This window comes from Mirounga leonina, unplaced genomic scaffold (genome assembly GCF_011800145.1).
Source record: "Mirounga leonina isolate KUSES-001 unplaced genomic scaffold, KU_Mleo_1.0 Mir_53, whole genome shotgun sequence".
NCBI lineage: Eukaryota > Metazoa > Chordata > Mammalia > Carnivora > Phocidae > Mirounga > Mirounga leonina.
In genome coordinates this window covers 42,879,845-42,899,275 of record NW_023270807.1, presented here as the reverse complement: position 1 = coordinate 42,899,275, position 19,431 = coordinate 42,879,845, and the positions used below count along the sequence as shown (strand labels likewise).

Sequence of the window (19,431 nt, the reverse complement as noted above, 5' to 3'; positions counted from 1 at the left end):
GTTCCCTGGGCCAGTATAATAGAAGCAAAGGCATGTACAGATTTTATGAGGACACAGAAGAAAGGGAAGGTCCCTGTCTTTTTAGTGGCTTTTTAGTGGCTAGTAAAGAGATTCTCAAGCAGGTATCTCCATAGGCTTCAATAAGATGTTATTTTCCTTTCATTTAAAATGCATTTAATTTTTTTTCTACACCTCAATGTCTTGAAAATAGCTCAGTGAAGAGCAGAACGGCTCCCTTCATCCAGGAACTTGTTAAGAGTGTGCAAGTGCAGGCTGAAGACTGAACACCAGCCGCTGGAGAGAGCGTGATGAGATGTAACAACGAGAATCCTGTTGCCCGGCTATGAGGAGTAAGAGACCAACCCGATGTAAAACGGTAGGATTTGCGCTTCACGTCTTCCATTTACTCTCCCATGTCGCCCTCCGTCATTCCACCTGCTGCTGTGTGCTCTGTGCCCTAGAGAACTGACCTCTGATGGAGACTGGCTACAGGTTACTGTGCCACTGTGCTCAGCCAGTGGAGAGCAATGGTGAGAGGTGGAAGGAAGAAGGAAAACAAGGACTTGGTATTTATTTTGAGGCTCCCTCCCTGAGAGGGCCCATCAGGCTAGCTGTGTCCCTCAACCCAGAGTCACAGCTCCTTTCAGCCACCCCTTCCACAGGACTCCTGGGTCCCCTTCAGATCTAGGGTGGTTACCTGCTCCTCAGTGTTGCTAGCCCGGGGCGGGGCGGGGGCACTTTCAGTCAGGCTATCCTCTCATCGGGCCACAACTCGTGCAAAAGCTCTTCCAATTACCTAATACGAGTGTGTTCTCTCTGCTGGCTGGGACTGACTAAAAAGGTATTCCACGTGTTATTTCTTGCTTTGTCTGAAGAGTTGGAATAATAAAAATCCTCGAAAACATTTCTGAGTTTTTTGCAATTCACGACTGAACAGATACCTTCTGATGTTACTCAATGTTCTTTAAGCACCGCGTAATAATTTCCTCATAAATCCAAGGCCCAACACAAATGTTCTTTATCCTGCCCCGAGAATTACATAATCCTTGGTGTTTCTCTTTTTATCCTAGTTTCAAGGAAGCTCAGTGTTGAACTCACTGTTTATTGTCAATAATTAATTCAACTGAGTACCCAGTTATAACTATTTCTCTGCTCCTTGAAATGTTTTTTTTTTTAAACTAGTTTTCATCCCATTTTGCTACTGTCTTTTTTTTCCCCCCATTGGTTTTGGTCTTGTGAGTCATCTAAATTCTTTTGGGAGAAAAGGAGAAAATACATCCTGATTAATAAACATTTCAAAATAAAAATCAGGCCTAGATCAGTGTGAAACCTAGGTTCACAAGGGTCCTCTTGAAAACAAGCCCCAGAGGCAAGAGGCAGAGTGCCAGGAAGAAGGTGGATCCCACCCAAAGGCAACTGGGTCCAGGCAGTAAATCCATAACCAGCCCCTTTTTTCCACCATTGGAAGCAACCCCAGCCCTGGATAGTATGTCTGTTTATTTAGTTCCCCAAGGGGCTTAATAGATATTTAGGAAAGACCCAAACTTACTCTTGGTGTGGTGCTCCTGTCTTTGTCAGCAAAGTCAGCACAAAAAACATGAAAATCACGAAGACAGCGAGACCAACCCAAAATCCAATCACAATGGAATCTGTAAACAGTTAATACTGGGATTAGTACTTCACAGCAGTTTAAAACTTGAACATTCAAGAATCTGAGTGTTTTGTTACCCGAAATGAGAGAAGAAAGTCGACAATCTGATAAGACAATCTTGACCCATTAGTCAACTGGGGGCAGGTAAGATGTAGGGAATGAGGGCGAGGGAAGAGCCTGCATGCCTCCAGGTTTCTGTCTCAGATAGCTTTGAGAAACTTTGGCCTTTTTGATTCGTGGTTTCCATATCTTAATGAAGGAACCCAGGACAGAGGGTGGACCATCTAGGTCCTTAAGATTCCACTGAAGTTTCTTGAGTTAGAAAATATCCTTTTTAGGGCGCCTGGGTGGCTCAGTTGGTTAAGCGACTGCCTTCGGCTCAGGTCATGATCCCAGGGTCCTGGGATCGAGTCCCACATCGGGCTCCCTGCTCTGCGGGGAGCCTGCTTCTCCCTCTCCCATTCCCCGTGCTTGTGTTCCCTCTCTCGCTGTGTCTCTCTCTGTCAAATAAATAAATAAAATCTTTAAAAAAAAAAAGAAAGAAAGAAAATATCCTTTTTAGGGGCACCTGGGTGGCTCAGCCAGTTAAGCGGCTGCCTTCGGCTCAGGATGATCCCAGGGTCCTGGGATCGAGCCCCGCATTGGGCTCCCTGCTCCACGGGAAGCCTGCTTCTCCCTTTCCCTCTGCCTGTCTCTCTGCCTACTTGTTCTCTCTCTCTCTCTGTCAGATAAATAAGTAAAATCTTAAAAAAAAAAAAAAAAGAAAGAAAATATTTTTAGCAGAGACTGCAATGTGAAATTTAAAATAAATTCTGGGGGTGCTTAGCTGGCTCAGTTGGTAGAACATGCAACTCTTGATGTCAAGGTCATGAGTTCAAGCCCCATGTTGGGGGTGGAGCCTACTTAATCAAAATGAATTTTAATTCAAAGGAACCCAATTTTGTATTTTCACTTACATTCATGCAGGAATAATTCAAGTCCTCATTACTTCTTGAGAACATACAAATAACCTCCTGTGTGCTCTCCCCGTCTTCTACCTTTCCTCTGTCTCATCCCTGGATGAAACTACTTTATGACAACTCTGTTAATATTGCTGCTTTATAAAAAAACTCTTCGGCAAAGCAAAAACAAACAAACAAAAAAACTCTTTGGCAAAACTAGGCTTGACCTTTTCCAAATTAAAAGAGATTCCATAAGTAAAGCACTTTCTAGAATGTCTGGCATGTGAGAAAAATGTGCCTCATGTTTGCCAGCTATTCTGGTTAAAATTAGCATCAGTTTCTCCCAGTCTACCTATACTTTAAAACCCATGTTTCCAAGTAGACAAGGGAACACTGTGTGCCTGTATTTATCTTAACTCTTAGCCATAACTTCCTAAGATCCACACCTTTTCTGGGGCTCTTACCCTCACCTGGTTGGAACAACTTTCCCCAACATAGAGCTAATGAAAGTGTATCCGTCTTGGGCGCCTGGGTGGCTCAGTTGGTTAAGCGACTGCCTTCGGCTCAGGTCATGATCCTGGAGTCCCAGGATCGAGTCCCACGTCGGGCTCCCTGCTCAGCAGGGAGTCTGCCTCTCTCTCTGACCCTCCCCCCTCTCATGCTATCTCATTCTCTCTCTCAAATAAATAAATAAAATCTTAAAAAAAAAAAAAAAAAAAGAAAGTGTATCCATCCTTCAATTCCCATTCCTTACACCATCTCCCTCACAAAGCCTGGACTAATTTCCCTAACTGCTGTGTTTTCTCCCTCCTTTGAACCCCATGACATGTTTATGCTTCTCTACATGGGCCCTTCCTTGATCCTATCTTGGGTAATAATCACAAGTGTATGTCCTTGGGACAGGGATGACACTGGATTGTCTACACAGGCTGGCACATATATTATAGGGTCTTAAATCTGGGGGAGGCACCAAAGTTGAATTATTTTACATTTTCTTTTTTTAAGTTTTTAAAATTTAAATTCAGTTAATTAACATATGGTATATTATTAGTTTCAGAGGTAGAGTTTAGTGATCCATCAGTTGTATATAACACCCAGTGCTCATTACATCAAGTGCCCTCCTTAATGCCCATCACCCCATCCACCTCTCCTCCAACAACCCTATTTTTTCCCTATGGTTAAGAGTCTCTTATGGTTTGTCTCCCTCTCTGATTTAGTCTTACTTTATTTTTCCCTCCCTTTTCCTATGATCCCCTGTTTTGTTTCTTAAATTCCACATATGAGTGAAATCATATGATAACTGTCTTTCTCTGATTGACTTATTTCACTTACCATAATACCCTCTAGTTCCATCCATGTCATTGCAAATGGCAAGATTTCTTTTTTTTTTTTTGATGGCTGAGTAATATCCCATTGTATCTCTATACCACATCTTTTTTTTTTTCATTCATAAAACTTTTATTCCACTTACATGAACTTAATACACGTGTTCTTAACAATTATGCTTGGATTGTTCATGAAAACTTCATAAGACATTAAACAAAGCTAGCCATCATCTCAAGTTATTTCCCTGTTAACTATTTTTACAGCACATGCATGTTAGGCAAGTATCAAAAAAAAAAAAATCACAAAAGCAAAAAAAAAACCCAAAACAAAACAAAAAACAAAACAAAACAAAAAACCCTAAAAAAAGTTAAATACTGGGGCGCCTGGGTGGCTCAGTCGTTAAGCGGCTGCCTTCGGCTCAGGTCGTGATCCCAGGGTCCTGGGATGGAGCCCCGCATTGGGCTCCCTGCTCCACAGGAAGCCTGCTTCTCCCTCTCCCACTCCCCCTGCTTGTGTTCCCTCTCTCGCTGTGTCTCTCTCTGTCAAATAAATAAATAAAATCTTTAAAAAAAAAAAAAGTTAAATACATAGGATTTTTATTTTGCTGCTGTACTTGATATACATAAAGTAATGGATATCGAGCAATTCATTTTTACTGCGTCTTTACTTGTACATTTGTTCTTAGGTTGCCTAAAACATTTAAATACAAATAAGAGGAGTGTAGCAAAAATAATGAGAGCAAACAGCAGGTAACTTTACAAATAATGGAATGTGAACCGTTTCTGCCCTTATCCAGAGTAAATTGGGTCACAATTAAAGGAACACTTCTGCAACTGTAGTCAAAGGTGTGCACATTGAGAGTATTCCACAGATACTCATGGTTCAATAGGTAATATCTACAGAATACCCATTTCTACTCAGCCTTATAAGTGCTCCAAACCTTATAGTACCCACAAAAACTACACCTGTATCTGGAACCAATTATCCCTTTTATTCTCCACCAGGACAAACCAATATGTAGGCAGTTTTCTTTGCTTAGACATGGAAGCAGTTTTAACACTGGCCCTTGTGAAGCCACAATGTACCAAAAGTACTATGCCAAACATTTATAACTAGTATAAAAATTCCACATCCCCATATTGGCCACCTCAAGATGAAAACAGATAACTCCCTAAATGTTAACTGGCTCTACTCCCCTAATATTCAACATAAAAACCACATGGGAAATATAGAAATTCAAATAGAAGTAACATAAACCTGTCATAAATCGTAAACAAAAAACTATTTGTGGGACAGCATGGATGACAAATGGTCTACTGTGTAAATTTTAGAATGAGGCAGACAAAAGTTGGAAGGCCGGTTAATTTTCCCCTCCTTCTCCTGCTTCAGCTTCATCTCCTTGGGTGTCTGATATCCACAATGTCAAGTTGTCTCTCAGTAATTGCATTATTAGCGTGCTGTCTTTGTAGGACTCTTCACTTAATGTATCAAGTTCAGCAATGGCTTCATCAAAAGCTGTCTTTGCAAGAGAGCAAGCTTTCTCCGGGGAGTTCAGAATTTTGTAATAGAACACAGAGAAGTTAAGGGCCAGACCCAATCTAATAGGATGTGTTGGTTGCATTTCCTTTTTGCTGATTTCAAAAGCTTCTTGGTATGCTTGTTGTGACTGATCCACAATCCCTTTCTTGTCATCACCAGCAGCAACCTCGGCCAAGTAACGGTAGTAGTCTCCTTTCATTTTCAAATAGAAGACTTTGCTCTCTGCTTGTGAAGCATTGGGGATCAAAAACTTTTCCAAAAGAGACAGTACATCATTGCAGATATCTCTTAGCTCGGTCTCAATTTTCTCTCTGTATTCTCGAGCCATCTGCTGTTTTTTCTCAGTACCTTCCGTCTTTTGCTCAATACTTGAGACGACCCTCCAAGATGACCTACAGGCTCCTACAACATTTTTATAAGCAACTGAGAGAAGATTCCTCTCCTCACCGGATAATTCAGCTCCTTGCTCAGTTACAGACTTCATGCAGGCTGCCATGTCTTCATATTGCTCAGCCTGCTCAGCCAGTTTGGCCTTCTGCACCAGCTCATTTTTATCCATGACTGGATGTTCTGTGTTTGGAGTGGGTGGCGGCGGACGGACGGGGGCTCAGCCGTCCCCACATCTTCTTTATTCATTCATTTGTCAATGGACATCTGGGCTCTTTCCATATTTTGGCGATTATGGACATTGCTGCTATAAACATTGGGGTACAGCTGCCCCTTCAGATCACTATATTTGTATCCTTTGGGTAAATACCCAGTAGTGCAATTGCTGGGTCATAAGGTAGCTCTATTTTCAACTTCTTGAGGAATCTTCATACTGTTTTCCAGAGTAGCTGCACCAGCTTGCATTCCCACCAACAGTGTAGGAGGGTTCCCCTTTCTCCGCATCCTCGCCAGTGAGATACCACCTCACACCAGTCAGAATGGCTAAAAATATTTTACATTTTCTGATCTATTCTAAGTTTACCTACATGACATTACAGTGAGAATGCTTAGAAATTTAAAAAAACAAAAACACATTAAGTTTTAAAAAAAACATATTAAATGTGTTTAAATGCAAAGCATTATTCTAATTAAATTATGTATTGCCCTTTTTCTGAAGTTAAGAAATCAGATTAGCAATTTACTCTGAATAATTCATATTTCATTCTACATATATGATTGCCCTGAAGTTAATTTTTATTCAACAATGTTTATTCAGTGCTCTGGACACAGAACTAACGTATCTTTCCTTGGATTAAAAATGCCAAAGAAATAGAAACTGTAGACTTTGCCCTGAACCCTAAAAGTGACAAAAGGACAAATACCAAAGAAACACATGGACACAAATGCAACCAACATGCAATAATAACATCTCAGTTGGGGGAGCGCAGCCTGTGAAGCCCCACCGTACAGATGATGACAGTTCAGCATGCTGTACTTCATCAACTGCCTGCATAGCAAAAGCAAATTCTAAAAGTATATGCAGGAATTATATTGAGGTTCTCAGTTGAGAATTTAATCTAGTCATGTTGATTCACATTGGAAGGTGTTCGCATTAGGACAGCTTTCACACTGCAAACATGGCTGGATCCCCATCAGTCTCTCACTTCTCTAGCTCAGGGTGGGCAGGGAGGGAGGAGGGGTGCCTTTAACCCAGCCTAGTTCCTTCTCTCTGCCTTTCTAGTGCCCCAGGGAGCTGATCAAAAGGCAGCAATAATGTGGGGCATGAGAAGGTCATGGCCCTCCCTTGAAGTCACAGGGGAGCAGACTAGGGAGGATCAGGGCTATGGTTAGAACTTGAGAATGCCAGTGATCCAACAGCATTTCCAAATGCTTCCTTAAAGACACAGCATCTACATTTCCTATCACAATATGCTTTAAGTGGCTCTGTTTATTCACATTCCTCTTCAAACGGAATTTTGCTTCCTCTAATTATTTCCATTAGTTTTCCTCTACCTCATCCTCTGCCACATGGCCTGACCCTAGGGCACTTTCTTACGCAGAGCCCCTTTCAGGGAATATCAGAGATTCCCATCTCCTCCCAGGAATATCCAAACGCTCTTGCAGTTTTATTTATATACCAAGTTTCACGGACATGGCCATGGCGGTCAAACAGGGAAAGCAGAGCCCCTGGCCCTCTCCAAAGCACCCTTCCCTGAGAAGGATTCAAAATAAAGGTTTATAGAGAGTGAAACTCCAATGATGCCAGTTGGTTAAGGAAACCAAGAGAAGCCTTCCAAAGGTGTTTCTAACAGAGCCCAGCAGCCACTTCTGTCCTGTCTAGGAACTGTACAATTTAGAGATCATTATAGTAAAGGAGTAGAGTAAATTGCCAAGGGGAATTCTAAATGGAATGTGTCATAATAAACTAACTTCCCTTCAACCTGACCGTTAATAAATGGGATGAAACAGAGCAGAAAGCTGACGGCATGGCTTTTACTGGTATGATCCTGTTTCTCCATGATTATCTCTTCTCCTCTAGGGTCAGACTCGGGCCAGCTACCCCAATGTCGGCCTCACTGAAATAAATTCCTTTCTTGTTCCACCAGCACGCATCTCCCTGCCTTTGGATTTTGTCAGCTGCAAGTGGCCAAACCTGGTCTGTTTAGGACCCCCAGAGCCTGGTGCTCTTGGAGCCCTGCGCCCCTCCTACCAAACTTCCATCTCCTAGTTTCTCCCTGGCAGGGATTTAACTGCATACTTCCCCAGCTGCTGCCTAACGGTCTGGCTTCTAATCAGGCTGCATCTAGGTAGGTGTCGACCACAATCTTCCCCTTGGGGACACAGGCAGGTCTTGACACACCCTCAAATACTGGGAACCACTGAGAACAAAGAAATTTGCTTTGACAGTCATAAAAGTTCAAGAGGCAACTAGGAGCCCAGGGTAGGCTGAATGACAAGGTCGATCTCCTACACAAGACCACTCAAAACTGGGAGAGGTAGCTGTTTTCTCTAATGCACAGAAACCAGCACAGAGAGTCAAAGGAAATGAAGAAATAGAGGAATATATTTCAAGCTAAAGAACAAGATAATCTCCAAAACCAGATCTTAATAAAATAGATATAAGCAATTTACCTGACAGAGAGTTCAAAATAATAGTCATAAACATAGGGGGCAAGCTTCTTGACATCGGTCTTCACAATGATTTTTTGGATTTGATACCAAAAGCAAAGGCAACGGAAACAAAATAAATAAGTGGGACTACATCAAACTAAAAAGCTTCTGCAGAGCAAAGGAAAGCACCAACAAAAGGAAAAGGAGAAAATATTTGCAAAGCACATATCTGAGAAGAGGTTAATATCTAAAATATATAAGGAATCCATACAATTTAATACCAAAAAGCAACCCAATTAAAAAGTGGACAAAAGACCTGAATAGATATTTCCCAAAGACATCCAAATGGCCAAGAGGCACATGAAAAGGTGCTCACCATCACTAATCATCAGGGAAATGCAAATCAAAACCTCAGTGAGATACCACCTCATCCCTGTTTGGACATCTATTCTCAAAAAAGACAAGAGATAAAAAATGCTGGTGAGGATGTGGAAAAAAGGGAATCATGGTGCACTGTTGGTAGGAATGTAAATTGGTACAGCCACCATGATAAATAGTATGGAGTTTCCTCAAAAAAGTAAAAATAGAACTACCTAGGACCCAGCATTCTCACTTCTGGATATATATCCAAAGGAAACAAAACCATTATCTTGAAGAGATATCCATACTCCCACATTCACTGAAGCATTATTCACAATAGCTAAGGTATGGAAACCACCTAAGTGTCCATCACTTACATAGATGCACACACACACAGACACACTAAAATATTAGTTGGTCTTTAAAAAGAAGGAAATCTTGTCATTTGTGACAACATGGGTGAACCTGGAGGGCATTATGCTATGTGAAATAAGAACCAAAAAAAAGTCAAACTGATAGAAACAGAGAGTAGAAAATCGGTTGCCAGGGACTGGGGGTGGGGAAAACGGAGAGGTTGGTAAAAGGTACAAACTTTCAGTTATAAGAGGAATAAGGCCCGAGGATCTAACATATAACATGGTCAGTATAGTTGACAATATGTATTATATAACTGAAATCTGTGGGAGTAGAACTTAAATCTTCTCACCAAAAAATAAATAAATGAAGGGAAATATCTGAGGTGATGAGTATGTCAATTAACTCGATGGAGGGAATCCGTTCACAATGTATATGTGTATCAAATCATCACTTTGTACCCTTTAAATATAATTTTGTCAATTATACCTCAAGAAAGCTGAACAAAATTTAGAAAGCCTTCCTTACAAGGGAGCAGCAGGTGAATGTGGGGCATCATGAACGCCAACACACATCAGAGTGGCAGCACCCAGGAAATACTAAAAGAGCAAAGGCATTTCCTTTGCCATATTTGCATCTCCATTTCTAATCTTTCTTTTAGTTCCTAAGGTGTCCCATAAAGCTGAACCAGTTAAGAACCTAACATTTTTATCACGCTATGGATATTCATTCTGAAACAACCAAACATCTCTGGGATATTTATTGGGTAACCACAACAGGATCTGGGAATGGGCAGTAGTTCCTGGAAGACAGATGCTTCGTGCTGACCAGGAGCATGCAGTTATATGACTCGAGTTGGACAGTAACCTTGCACAGAATTGTCTTTCCTTGCTTTGTGCTGGATTATTAATCACTCCAATAACATGAAGCACAATTTATGCCTATCATGCAGAATTAGGAATGGTTGCAGGCTATTCCAGTCCATCATTATGAATGCACACAGATAGACTGCTCTCTACAGCCCCAGAAACCCAGCAGGGCTGAAAGGATGCCGTTGACCATGAGCTACAAAAGAAGGTTCTTCAAATAATAGCTCCAGACTTTCCTTTTGTACATATTTTTCATGGTCCAAATGTTCACACAGTTCGGGAGAGCTGGAATGATTAATACTTTAAAAAGAATCTCAGTTTGAGAATGACATTGACTCAGGGTCCCCCACTAAGGGAACCTTTCAAGTTCTTTGTCACTCATGTAATACCATCCCTGAGCAGTCAGCCTATGTTTGGAAGGGGGTGTTTTCTGGGACTTGGGGGATACAGAACAGAGTTGTGTAAAAAGAATGTTCAGGAAAATTAATCACTGGGGATTTCACAGGTTAAGACAAATACATTATATTTACAATGGGGAACTATAGACTTACATTTATGAGCCTTCAGTCCTTCAAAGGAAACTGGTCCAATCTCATAATATTCATATTCCCAGGTGTAATCAGAATTAGGTGCAGATTGCTGGGAGGTTCTGTTAGAGATTAATCTCTGGGCAGACATCTTCACCCTGCACAAACGGAGAAAGGCAAGTGTAGAGCCTGTTAATTCATCCTCAACTGCACAGCTACTCTACCTGCTCTTGACCACATTCAGAAGTTCAGAAGGCAAAGGCATCAGTGAGGTCCCATCCACTAGGTCAGGGTGAGGTCCTCAATGGCTGCCTATACTTCACACCAAGTGGCCATTGTTTCCTTTTATCTCTCTGCTAGACTGGAATGTTTTTTAAAATCAGACACCATGTCTTCTTTTGTTGCTGTCCCCCAGGACTTAACCCAGTGCCTGGCACATAACCAACTTTCAATAACTGATAAATGAAGGAAGAGAAGAAGGGAGAGAGTATATCAAAGTCTCTGAGCTTACAACTTCAGCCCCACCACCTATACCGTGTGAATATGCAGAGTCTACAGAGAATAAATAAAATCAGTACCAGAAGTGAACTTGCACAGTATACATATATGGAGCACCAGCTGTGCAAAAATAAGGACAAGCATCCAAAGGCTAATGAAGTGGGGTGGCAAAGAGAAAAGAGGTCAACAAAAGCCCCATAATGGGAGAAGATCCTCAGTGGAAGCCTGAATCTTGCCTACTGCTTACTTCTAAAATTTGTCCTATTCTCAGGATGTCTCGAGTGTCTTCTTTGTGATGATTTTAGATTTAAAAACTCTGACTCCTTTGAAACAAGAGGTTGCGCTGCACAGCATGGATGCCAAAGGTGACAAATCAACAGAGCCAGTATTCAATATTGAGCATCTACTGTGTGCAAGACACTGTACATTATGAGATGGAGAAGATGCTTGAGATACAGGTACAGACCCTACGGACCTTGCTTTATATTGGGGAAAGAATACAAAGTAACAAATAGAATATAAGGAAAAATTTGAATGAAAGATCAGCCAAAACCAAGATTCACTGAGAAGTCACAACCACTGGGTCCCACCCCTAAGAACTTTCTGAAATTCCCCTTCTTCTACCCACCTTGGGTCAGTATCACCCACTGCTGCCTCTAGGGCCCAACCCCCAGAGAAGTTGAGGCAAAATCACCATCACCATCACCCCTCTGCCCCAAGGCATAAATCTCATCTTTCCCTTTTCCTTTCTTCCCTAATCCCCAGTCCTGGACCCCACAGAAACAGACTCTAACCCCTCAGTATCATATTGTTCAAAGGATAGTGTGCTCTGATCCAGAGATAGAGGCTAGTATCAGAACTGGAGCGTTACTGTGAGTGCCCAGCCAGACAAATCATTCCTTCAAAGGGAGAAGAGAATGTACCGTTTCTGATTTGGAAAAGAAAGCTATACAAATTTTAAGAAAAGCTGACCTTCAAGGAAGTATTCAGTAGCCTTTCTAACACCAGCACAAAAATAACATAAAACCATTACCACAGTATTATCTTTGGTCTTTTTATTATTTGAATAAGAGATTATTTCCCTTGATGAAATAAATTTCCTCAGGAAATGAAAACTAATAACGCAAACCTAAGAAACACTATGCTTGTTTATGAGCACTTCTTCCAGAAGGAAAGAATTGTGTCTGTGAGAGAAGAGTAGCTCTTCAGGTGTAGGGTTCAGAGATAAATGGCAGATTCGGACAAACATAATGTGCATTTGAGAATTTTAAGAATTTCACACCATGCAGGAAAGATACTAGATTTGAAGCTGGAAGACCAGGGTCTTCACATTTCCTCTACTTCCATTTGATATGTTGCCAGGAAATGGTTCTGGCTACGGTCACTAGTAGACACCATCATCACCCACCTGGCCCCCTTCTCAAGCTCCCTCACTGGTTTTTCTGCTTCTACTCTTACTGACCAATTGTAATCCACTCTTCACCTATCAGCCAGTGATTTAAAAAAAAAAATTGTCCTTTTCATTCCTTTGCTTAATATTTTTAATGGCTTCCCATTGCTCTAAGGACAAAGTCCAAAATCTTTGAAAGGTCCTACAAGGTCATGACTTAGGTCTTAGTGTCCCCTCTTATCTTACCTCATACCCTATCAAACCATGCTTGCATTTCCTGCAGTTCCTTGGAGACTTCCTGCTCTGTGTTCCCTGCACACATGCTCTTCCCTCTGGCAAGAGTATGCCTCCCACCAGCCCATCCTAACCCATTCCTCCTTTCCTGCTTATGCTTATCTACACTAGGGTGGGCAAATCTGGACTACCACCTGTTTTTATACAACCTCCAAGTGAAAAATGTTTTTATATTTTTTCATGGTTGGAAAACAATTTTTTTGAGAGAGAGAGAGAGAGAGAGAGCGTGCCTGCGTGCACACGAGCAGGGGGGAGGGGCAGATGAAGAGGGAGAATCTTCAGCAGGCACCACACCCAGCATGGAGCCTGACGCGGGGCTCAATCTCACAACCTGAGATCATGACCTGAGCTGAAATCAAAAGTTGGATGCTTAACTGTCTGAGCCACCCAGGTGCTCCTGGAAAATAATTTTTTAAATAATATTTTGTGACATAATAAAATTATACGAAATTCAAATATTGGAGTCCATAAATAAGGTTTTATTGGAACACAGCCACCCGTTTGTTTTTGTATTTTTTTATGGCTTCTCTAGCATTACAACAGCAGAGCTGGGTAGTGGCAACAGAGATAGTATGGCCCAAAAGCCTAAGACATTTACTTTCTGGTATTTTATAGAAAAAGTTGGCCAGCCCTCCTTTAGAGCAATGGGGGGTGGGGGGGACGCAGCGGGGAAGATCTAAGCTTCAGTTTTCCCATCAGGAAAATGAAGATGATAACAGTACCTATTCCATGGAGTTGCTGTAAAGATTAAATGTGATGTTACACGAAGTATTGGGTAGCCAGGACCCAGTTAAGATCAATACATAGTAACCAGCACTATTAATATAAGCTGAGAAATGCTAGTCTAGGATAGAAAAGCCTAGGCCTCTTCTTCAAGCATCACCAACTCTCCTGCCAGCCAATTCCTATCAAACTCACCATGTGGGTTCATTGATCTGTGCACCCTAGACAAATGAATAAAACTGTAATAAAAAATAACACAGAGGGCATTTAGATGCTTTGAAAGTTTTAATGAGAAATATATGCATCATGGGATTCATGCTGTTCCATCAAGTCAAAAATATGGTAAGAATCTCTCCTGTTTTTTAAGGAAAATAATATGAAGTCTGGTTTGATCATCTCATTTTTATTGGAAATCAGGTATTACAGCCAGTGTAATAAGCACTGCAGAGGGAGGCCCTAGACTTCATCTAGTATCGAAATAGACAACAGAAAAATAGCAAAAAGGACATAAAACACTGAAGGAAATAAAGATGGGAGTGTTTTCCAATCTCTGTGTAAGTTGTTCTCCACATCGGTACCTAACGGTGAGCCCCACCTGTGGCTGCCCAGGCCCACGCGCCCAGCAGGTCTCCCCGCGACTCTCTTGGGTCAGAAAGAAGCATTAGGGCCACCCTCACAGGGCTGGCCAGGAACTAGCAAACAAACTATGTCTGTACAAAACATCAGACATCAAGAGATCTCAACCCCTGGGACACCTGGGTGGCTCAGTCGGCTAAGCGTCTGCCTCCAGTTCAGGTCATGATCCCAGGGTCCTGGGATCGAGTCCTACATTGGGCTCCCTGGTCTGCGGGGACCCTGCTTCTCCCTCCGCCTGCCACTCCCCCTGCTTGTGCTCGCTCGCTCTCTCTCTGACAAATAAATAAATAAAATCTTAAAAAAAAGAAAAAAAGAAAGAAAGAAATCTCAACCCCTTACCCACCACAGAGAAAGTGTTTTTTCATTGCTTCTTTTACTCTCCCTTATACCATTCCTGTTCATCTACATGAACTATTTAGGGATGGCTAGGGAGCAAGGGGTCATACAAGTCACATGTGCAGAGATCCTGAAAGTGGAAAGTCCGTCCTTTAAGAGAGGAGCAAAGTGCCGGCCTGGAGACAAGAGGGAGTGAAGAGCAGAGCCAGACTATCAGCGGTTCTCCAGGGAAGCAGAATGAAATGCTAGAAACTTCTGCCATCATTTTGGTAGCTTTTAGATAACAGAGGGTGGGGCGGGGGGTGGGGGGAGGCTTTTGTTTTCGCTATTTCATCTAGGTTCTTGAATCCCAGTTAGATTGGGGGGCCAGCGTCTCTGGCCTTCCCTCTCAAGCAGTCACCTAGCACCCTTGAAAAAGCCCATGAGGCAACCGTTTTCATCCAAGTCTCAAGTTGATTAGCTTGGGCCCCCAAATACACAAGGACAAGAGATAAACAGAAGGCTGGCATCTGGCCGGATTTTGTACGCTGCCCATTTTTTGAAGCCCCGAGTTGCCTGTCTGAGTTTTGCAGAAACAGAAGCTGGCACTGATTCACCGTTTGGAAAATACCAGCACATCCGGGCAGCCGGCCCCAGAGTCTGATATTTGCATTACAGGGAGGAAGCGATGTCTGGGCCATACCCCCCACCTCCCGGGGTGGGAGAGGCAGTGGGCAGCGCAGCCCGCTCACGGGGGTGCTTGCGGAGAGCAGGCAGCTGCTAGCCCCTGAAGCCAGCAAACTGGAAGTGCGGGGCTCAGCCAAGCGGCTGCCTTCTGTGCCTTTGGGGCTCCTCAGCACCCCTCCCCACATCTCTCTGCCCAATTTCTTCATTATATCAGCCTTGAGAGGTGTCTGCGGCCTGCTAACCGTGCTTTCTCAGTTTGGGTTTCCTCCAATCCTAGGCCTTGGCCTAAACTACCACATGCGCACATGGAGAAGGTTAACCTCCCTTTCAGGTGTGGTTTTGAGGTACAGTTGTGATTTTTCGTTATTGTTGCTGTTGGCAGGCGTGCTTTCAGCTGCTCCTCCAGGAAGCTTGCTTAGGATGCATTTCCTCTGGAAGAAGTTGCTTTTCATGAGGCTAATATAAGTGAGTAAAGGCTCTTCACGGCCACCCTTGCAGGGCCATGATGGGTACACGTGCCAAGGGGGCTATTACCTTGAAGTTGGACCTTGATTTCCATACTAAGGTATAAACATCAGCAGATGTGTTTTCCCAGTGACCACCAGTTCAGTCATAGGACTAGAACATTAAGGAGAGATCCAAAAGATGCCTATACACCCTAAAAAATGAGTGCGTGCGCACACACACACACACACACATTCACGGCTGAGAGCACAGCAAGAAGGGCACTCGGAGAAGCTGCTGGCCAAGGTCCCGGATCCAAAGCCCCACAGTAACCAGTATGCACGGAGGAAGACTGAATGACCCATTCAGATTTGAGATCAAAAGTCCCAGTTGCACGCTATCTTCTTTACCTTCAATGCCCAAACTCCAATTGTGGGCATGCCAGCCAGGACGCCAACCTCTGTTCCGGCCTGGGCCATAAAGGTCTCATTAGGTCTCATGTACTCATCTCTTTCTTCCTTCTATTCCTAGGAACAACTGTCCCCAGCAAAACACAGAGAAGTCACTCTCGTAATCCATCACCCTTTCTCTCTCCAAGCAAAGGCATTTGAGAAACCAAACGTAAAGCCTGACTAGGCTGCATTCTGGCAGCTGAGGACCCGAGGTCAGAAGTTCTGAATTGCAGCTTTAGAAGCTTAGTCCCCTCATTGCACAGAGATGTGACTAGGCCCCCAAGTGAAGACTAATGGTGCACTCAGCTTACCCGCATCTCAGTGGGGTAGGACCACACAGAGATCAGATGAGAGTCTGCAAGCTATGAGTCAGGCTCATGATAGACCAGAGCCCCTGGGTCTTCCTAAAGCATTTCCATAAGGCAACACATCCTAGCAAGGAAGTATGCTTTCCCTTCTAAAATCAGAGCCTCTGTGGTCTCCTCTCAGGGCAGTGCTTAAAAAAGGCAGACATTTTCCCCCAGTGTACTTTTCCTTTTTATAGATTCTGTGTGAGCCACTACCTTCCACTTCTACTCATTTCTTTAATTTTCAAGTTTGCAGATTCCTTTTCTGTGAATCCATTTTAAGTCAGCAATTTCTTTCATGGAGTGTGGATTTTTATTTCTTCCAGTTGAAGACGTGTTGCTTCTGGGATTTTGAAGTCTTCTCCTCCTAACTACTATCTTTTGACTTGAGCGTGCATCTTACTTTTGAAGTCTGCATCTCTGGCCATTCAGTTCAGCCTAGAGATATTACACACACACACACACACACACACACACCACACGCACACAGCTCTTCCCTTCTCAAATGGATATATTCCCACATTTCTTCACACTATCAAGTTTTATGCTGTTCCTGGGTATTTCCAAGAAAGTACTCAGTTACCCAGCAGACCTCAAAAATATGGAGACTGACAGCTAACAGAGAAATTCTGGATGCATTGTCTGCCTGTCTATCCCCACATCTTTGCTGCACAGTGGCAACTTGTTTCCAGGAGCAAAACAGGGAACAGCATGTGTTCCCAAGCCTGAAGACTACCCCGGTCTTAAAATCAGAATCAAGGCCAATAAAAGAACAACTTCCAAAGCCAGAAACAGGACTTCATATTTTGTGCAGATAAATATTCAGTCAACATCTGAAATGGAGAGATGCTTAATTAACAAGTGGGCATCCTTCCTCTACCTGCTGGCGCCTCAAAGAGGACAGTGGTCTGGACTCCTAAATCCAGCTCCTTCACTTATGCCCTGGGCAGCCACAGAGTAGTCAACAGACTAGAAAGTAATTTTTAAAGTTAGCATTTCCTGACTCTGTTCAGTCCAGCAAACGGTTACTGCACAGACTACTAGGTGCTGGGACACAATGACTATCTGTGAACCCTGCGGAGACGTCTCTGGAGATGGCAACAGATCTTTGCATCACACCGTAGTACAGGCGATGCTAGGACCACATGGACCAGTCCTCCAGTGGCGTTCTCCTCCCTCCGGTGTCTTGTCCGTAAGCACCAACAGGGCAGAGCCTCCTCTGCTTTGCTCACTGCTATATTTCCAGCAACTCACACAAGGCCTGGCTCATAGCAGAAAGGCAATAAATACTTGTTGATTCAGTTTCTCATTATGTGGAGAAGCCATAGAATTATCTTTTTTCTTTTTTTTTTTTTAAGATTTTATTTATTTATTTGAGAGAGAGAGAGAATGAGAGAGAGAGAGAGAGCATGGGGCGGGAGGGTCAGAGGGAGAAGCAGACTCCCTGCTGAGCAGGGAGCCCAACGCAGGACCTGATCCTGGGACTCCAGGATTATGACCTGAGCCGAAGGCAGTCGCTTAACAACCGAGCCACCCAGGTGCCCGAATTATCTTCTTTCGTTCTCTTACTCCACCCTGAACTTGAGAGCAGAGTTCTCCCATTCTAACAGAAACTTCAGTCGGACAGGGAGAAGAACATCATACCCACACGGAGGGGAAAAAACACCCCAGAAAGAAGCTGCGAAGCCTCCATCTGGAAAGGATTTTCCAAAAAGAGAGATGAGGCATGGATGGGAGGTAGGCGTGGGGAAGGCAGGCACGCTGTGCCCAGCAACCGCACCTCAGCCCCAGCTCTGAAAATTTAGCAAGCTGGGTTTTTACAGTCCTCCGAGGGCGAGAAAGGTAATGAATTGAGTCACACTGACCAAACGTAGGAGAATGATTTATAACCATAGCATCAATTTTGGTGAATTACAATAAGGAATAAAATGGCCAAGGAGACCAGAGCACATGCTTCACATGATTTGGGAAGATCCAAAGATTTACTGATGACTGTGGAATTAGGGCAAGGGAGTTATGTAATATAATAAAACAGGGCTCTACTCCTCTACCCCACCACAGGATGCTACACTGTTTGTCCTATATCCCAACACGGATGTCCTACTGTAGCCAAAGTGAGGCCACTCCTGTGGCGGGTTGAGGTCCCACCCCAGAAATGTGTTAAGTTTAACTCCCACCTCTTTCTACATCTTGCTTTCCTTGGTCTGGACTTCAAGGAATTCCAGGCATATTGAGCATATCAGTGGAATCCCAAGCTGACCACTCTGTTACAGTAAGGTTTGCTGGGTCCCTGATACTTCCATTTATTTTTGCCCTATTCTGGAGCCTTCACAAAAAGTATGTTTAAAAGTACTAGAGTCAAGTCAAAAAACCAACTATCAAAAAGCAGTGCTTTACCATGAGATATCACTTCACACCCATTAGGATAGCTGTTATATCAAAAAAAAAAAAAAAAAAAACCAACCAGAACGTAAGCGTTAGCAAGGATGTAGAGAAACAGGAACCCTCGTGTGTTGCTGGTGGCAATGTAAGGTGGTGCAGCTGCTACCAAAGGCGATACAGCAGCTCCCTGAAAATGTCACCATGGGACACCTTATAACCCAGCAATTGCGCCTCTGGGAATATTCCCCAAAGAACTGAAAGCCGAGACTCCAACAGATATTCGTACACCAAGGTCCACAGCAACATGATTCACAATAGCCATAAGATGGAAGCCATCCAAATATAGATTGGCAGATGAGTGGATAAACAAAATATAGTATGGACATGCAGTGGAGTATTATTCAGCCTTAAAAAGAAATTCCGACACACACTACAGCATGGATGAACCTTCAAAACATGATGCTACGTGAAATAAGCCAGAGACACAAGGCAAATATTGCATGACTGCCGTTATATGAGGTACCTAGAGTACTCACATTCATGGAGACGGAAAGTAGAATTGTGGCTGCTGAGGGCTGGGAGAGGCAGGGAATGGGAAGTTATTATTGGGTGGATACAGAGGTTCAGCTTGGGATGATGAATATGTTCTGGAGACAG

The 19,431-nt window shown here is 43.1% G+C and overlaps 2 protein-coding genes across 3 annotated transcripts in view; both read right to left on the bottom strand.

Moving 5' to 3' along the window:
• The window catches only part of MRAP2 (melanocortin 2 receptor accessory protein 2), a 44,676-nt gene that overhangs the window by 12,390 nt on the left and 12,855 nt on the right, over window positions 1–19,431 (bottom strand). For both annotated transcript variants that reach the window (XM_034991141.1, XM_034991142.1), the window contains exons 2-3: window positions 10,631–10,764; window positions 1,550–1,649 (exon numbers count right to left, since the gene is read on the bottom strand). In XM_034991141.1, the coding sequence (XP_034847032.1) occupies window positions 1,550–1,649; window positions 10,631–10,757 (227 nt within the window). In that variant the 5' untranslated portion in view covers window positions 10,758–10,764. The remainder of the gene's footprint in view (window positions 1–1,549; window positions 1,650–10,630; window positions 10,765–19,431) is intronic.
• Window positions 5,037–6,063, bottom strand: LOC118001153 (14-3-3 protein zeta/delta-like). Its single transcript, XM_034991140.1, has one exon. It carries the CDS (start codon window positions 6,014–6,016, stop codon window positions 5,279–5,281), a length of 738 nt encoding a protein of 245 aa, XP_034847031.1. The 5' UTR covers window positions 6,017–6,063; the 3' UTR covers window positions 5,037–5,278.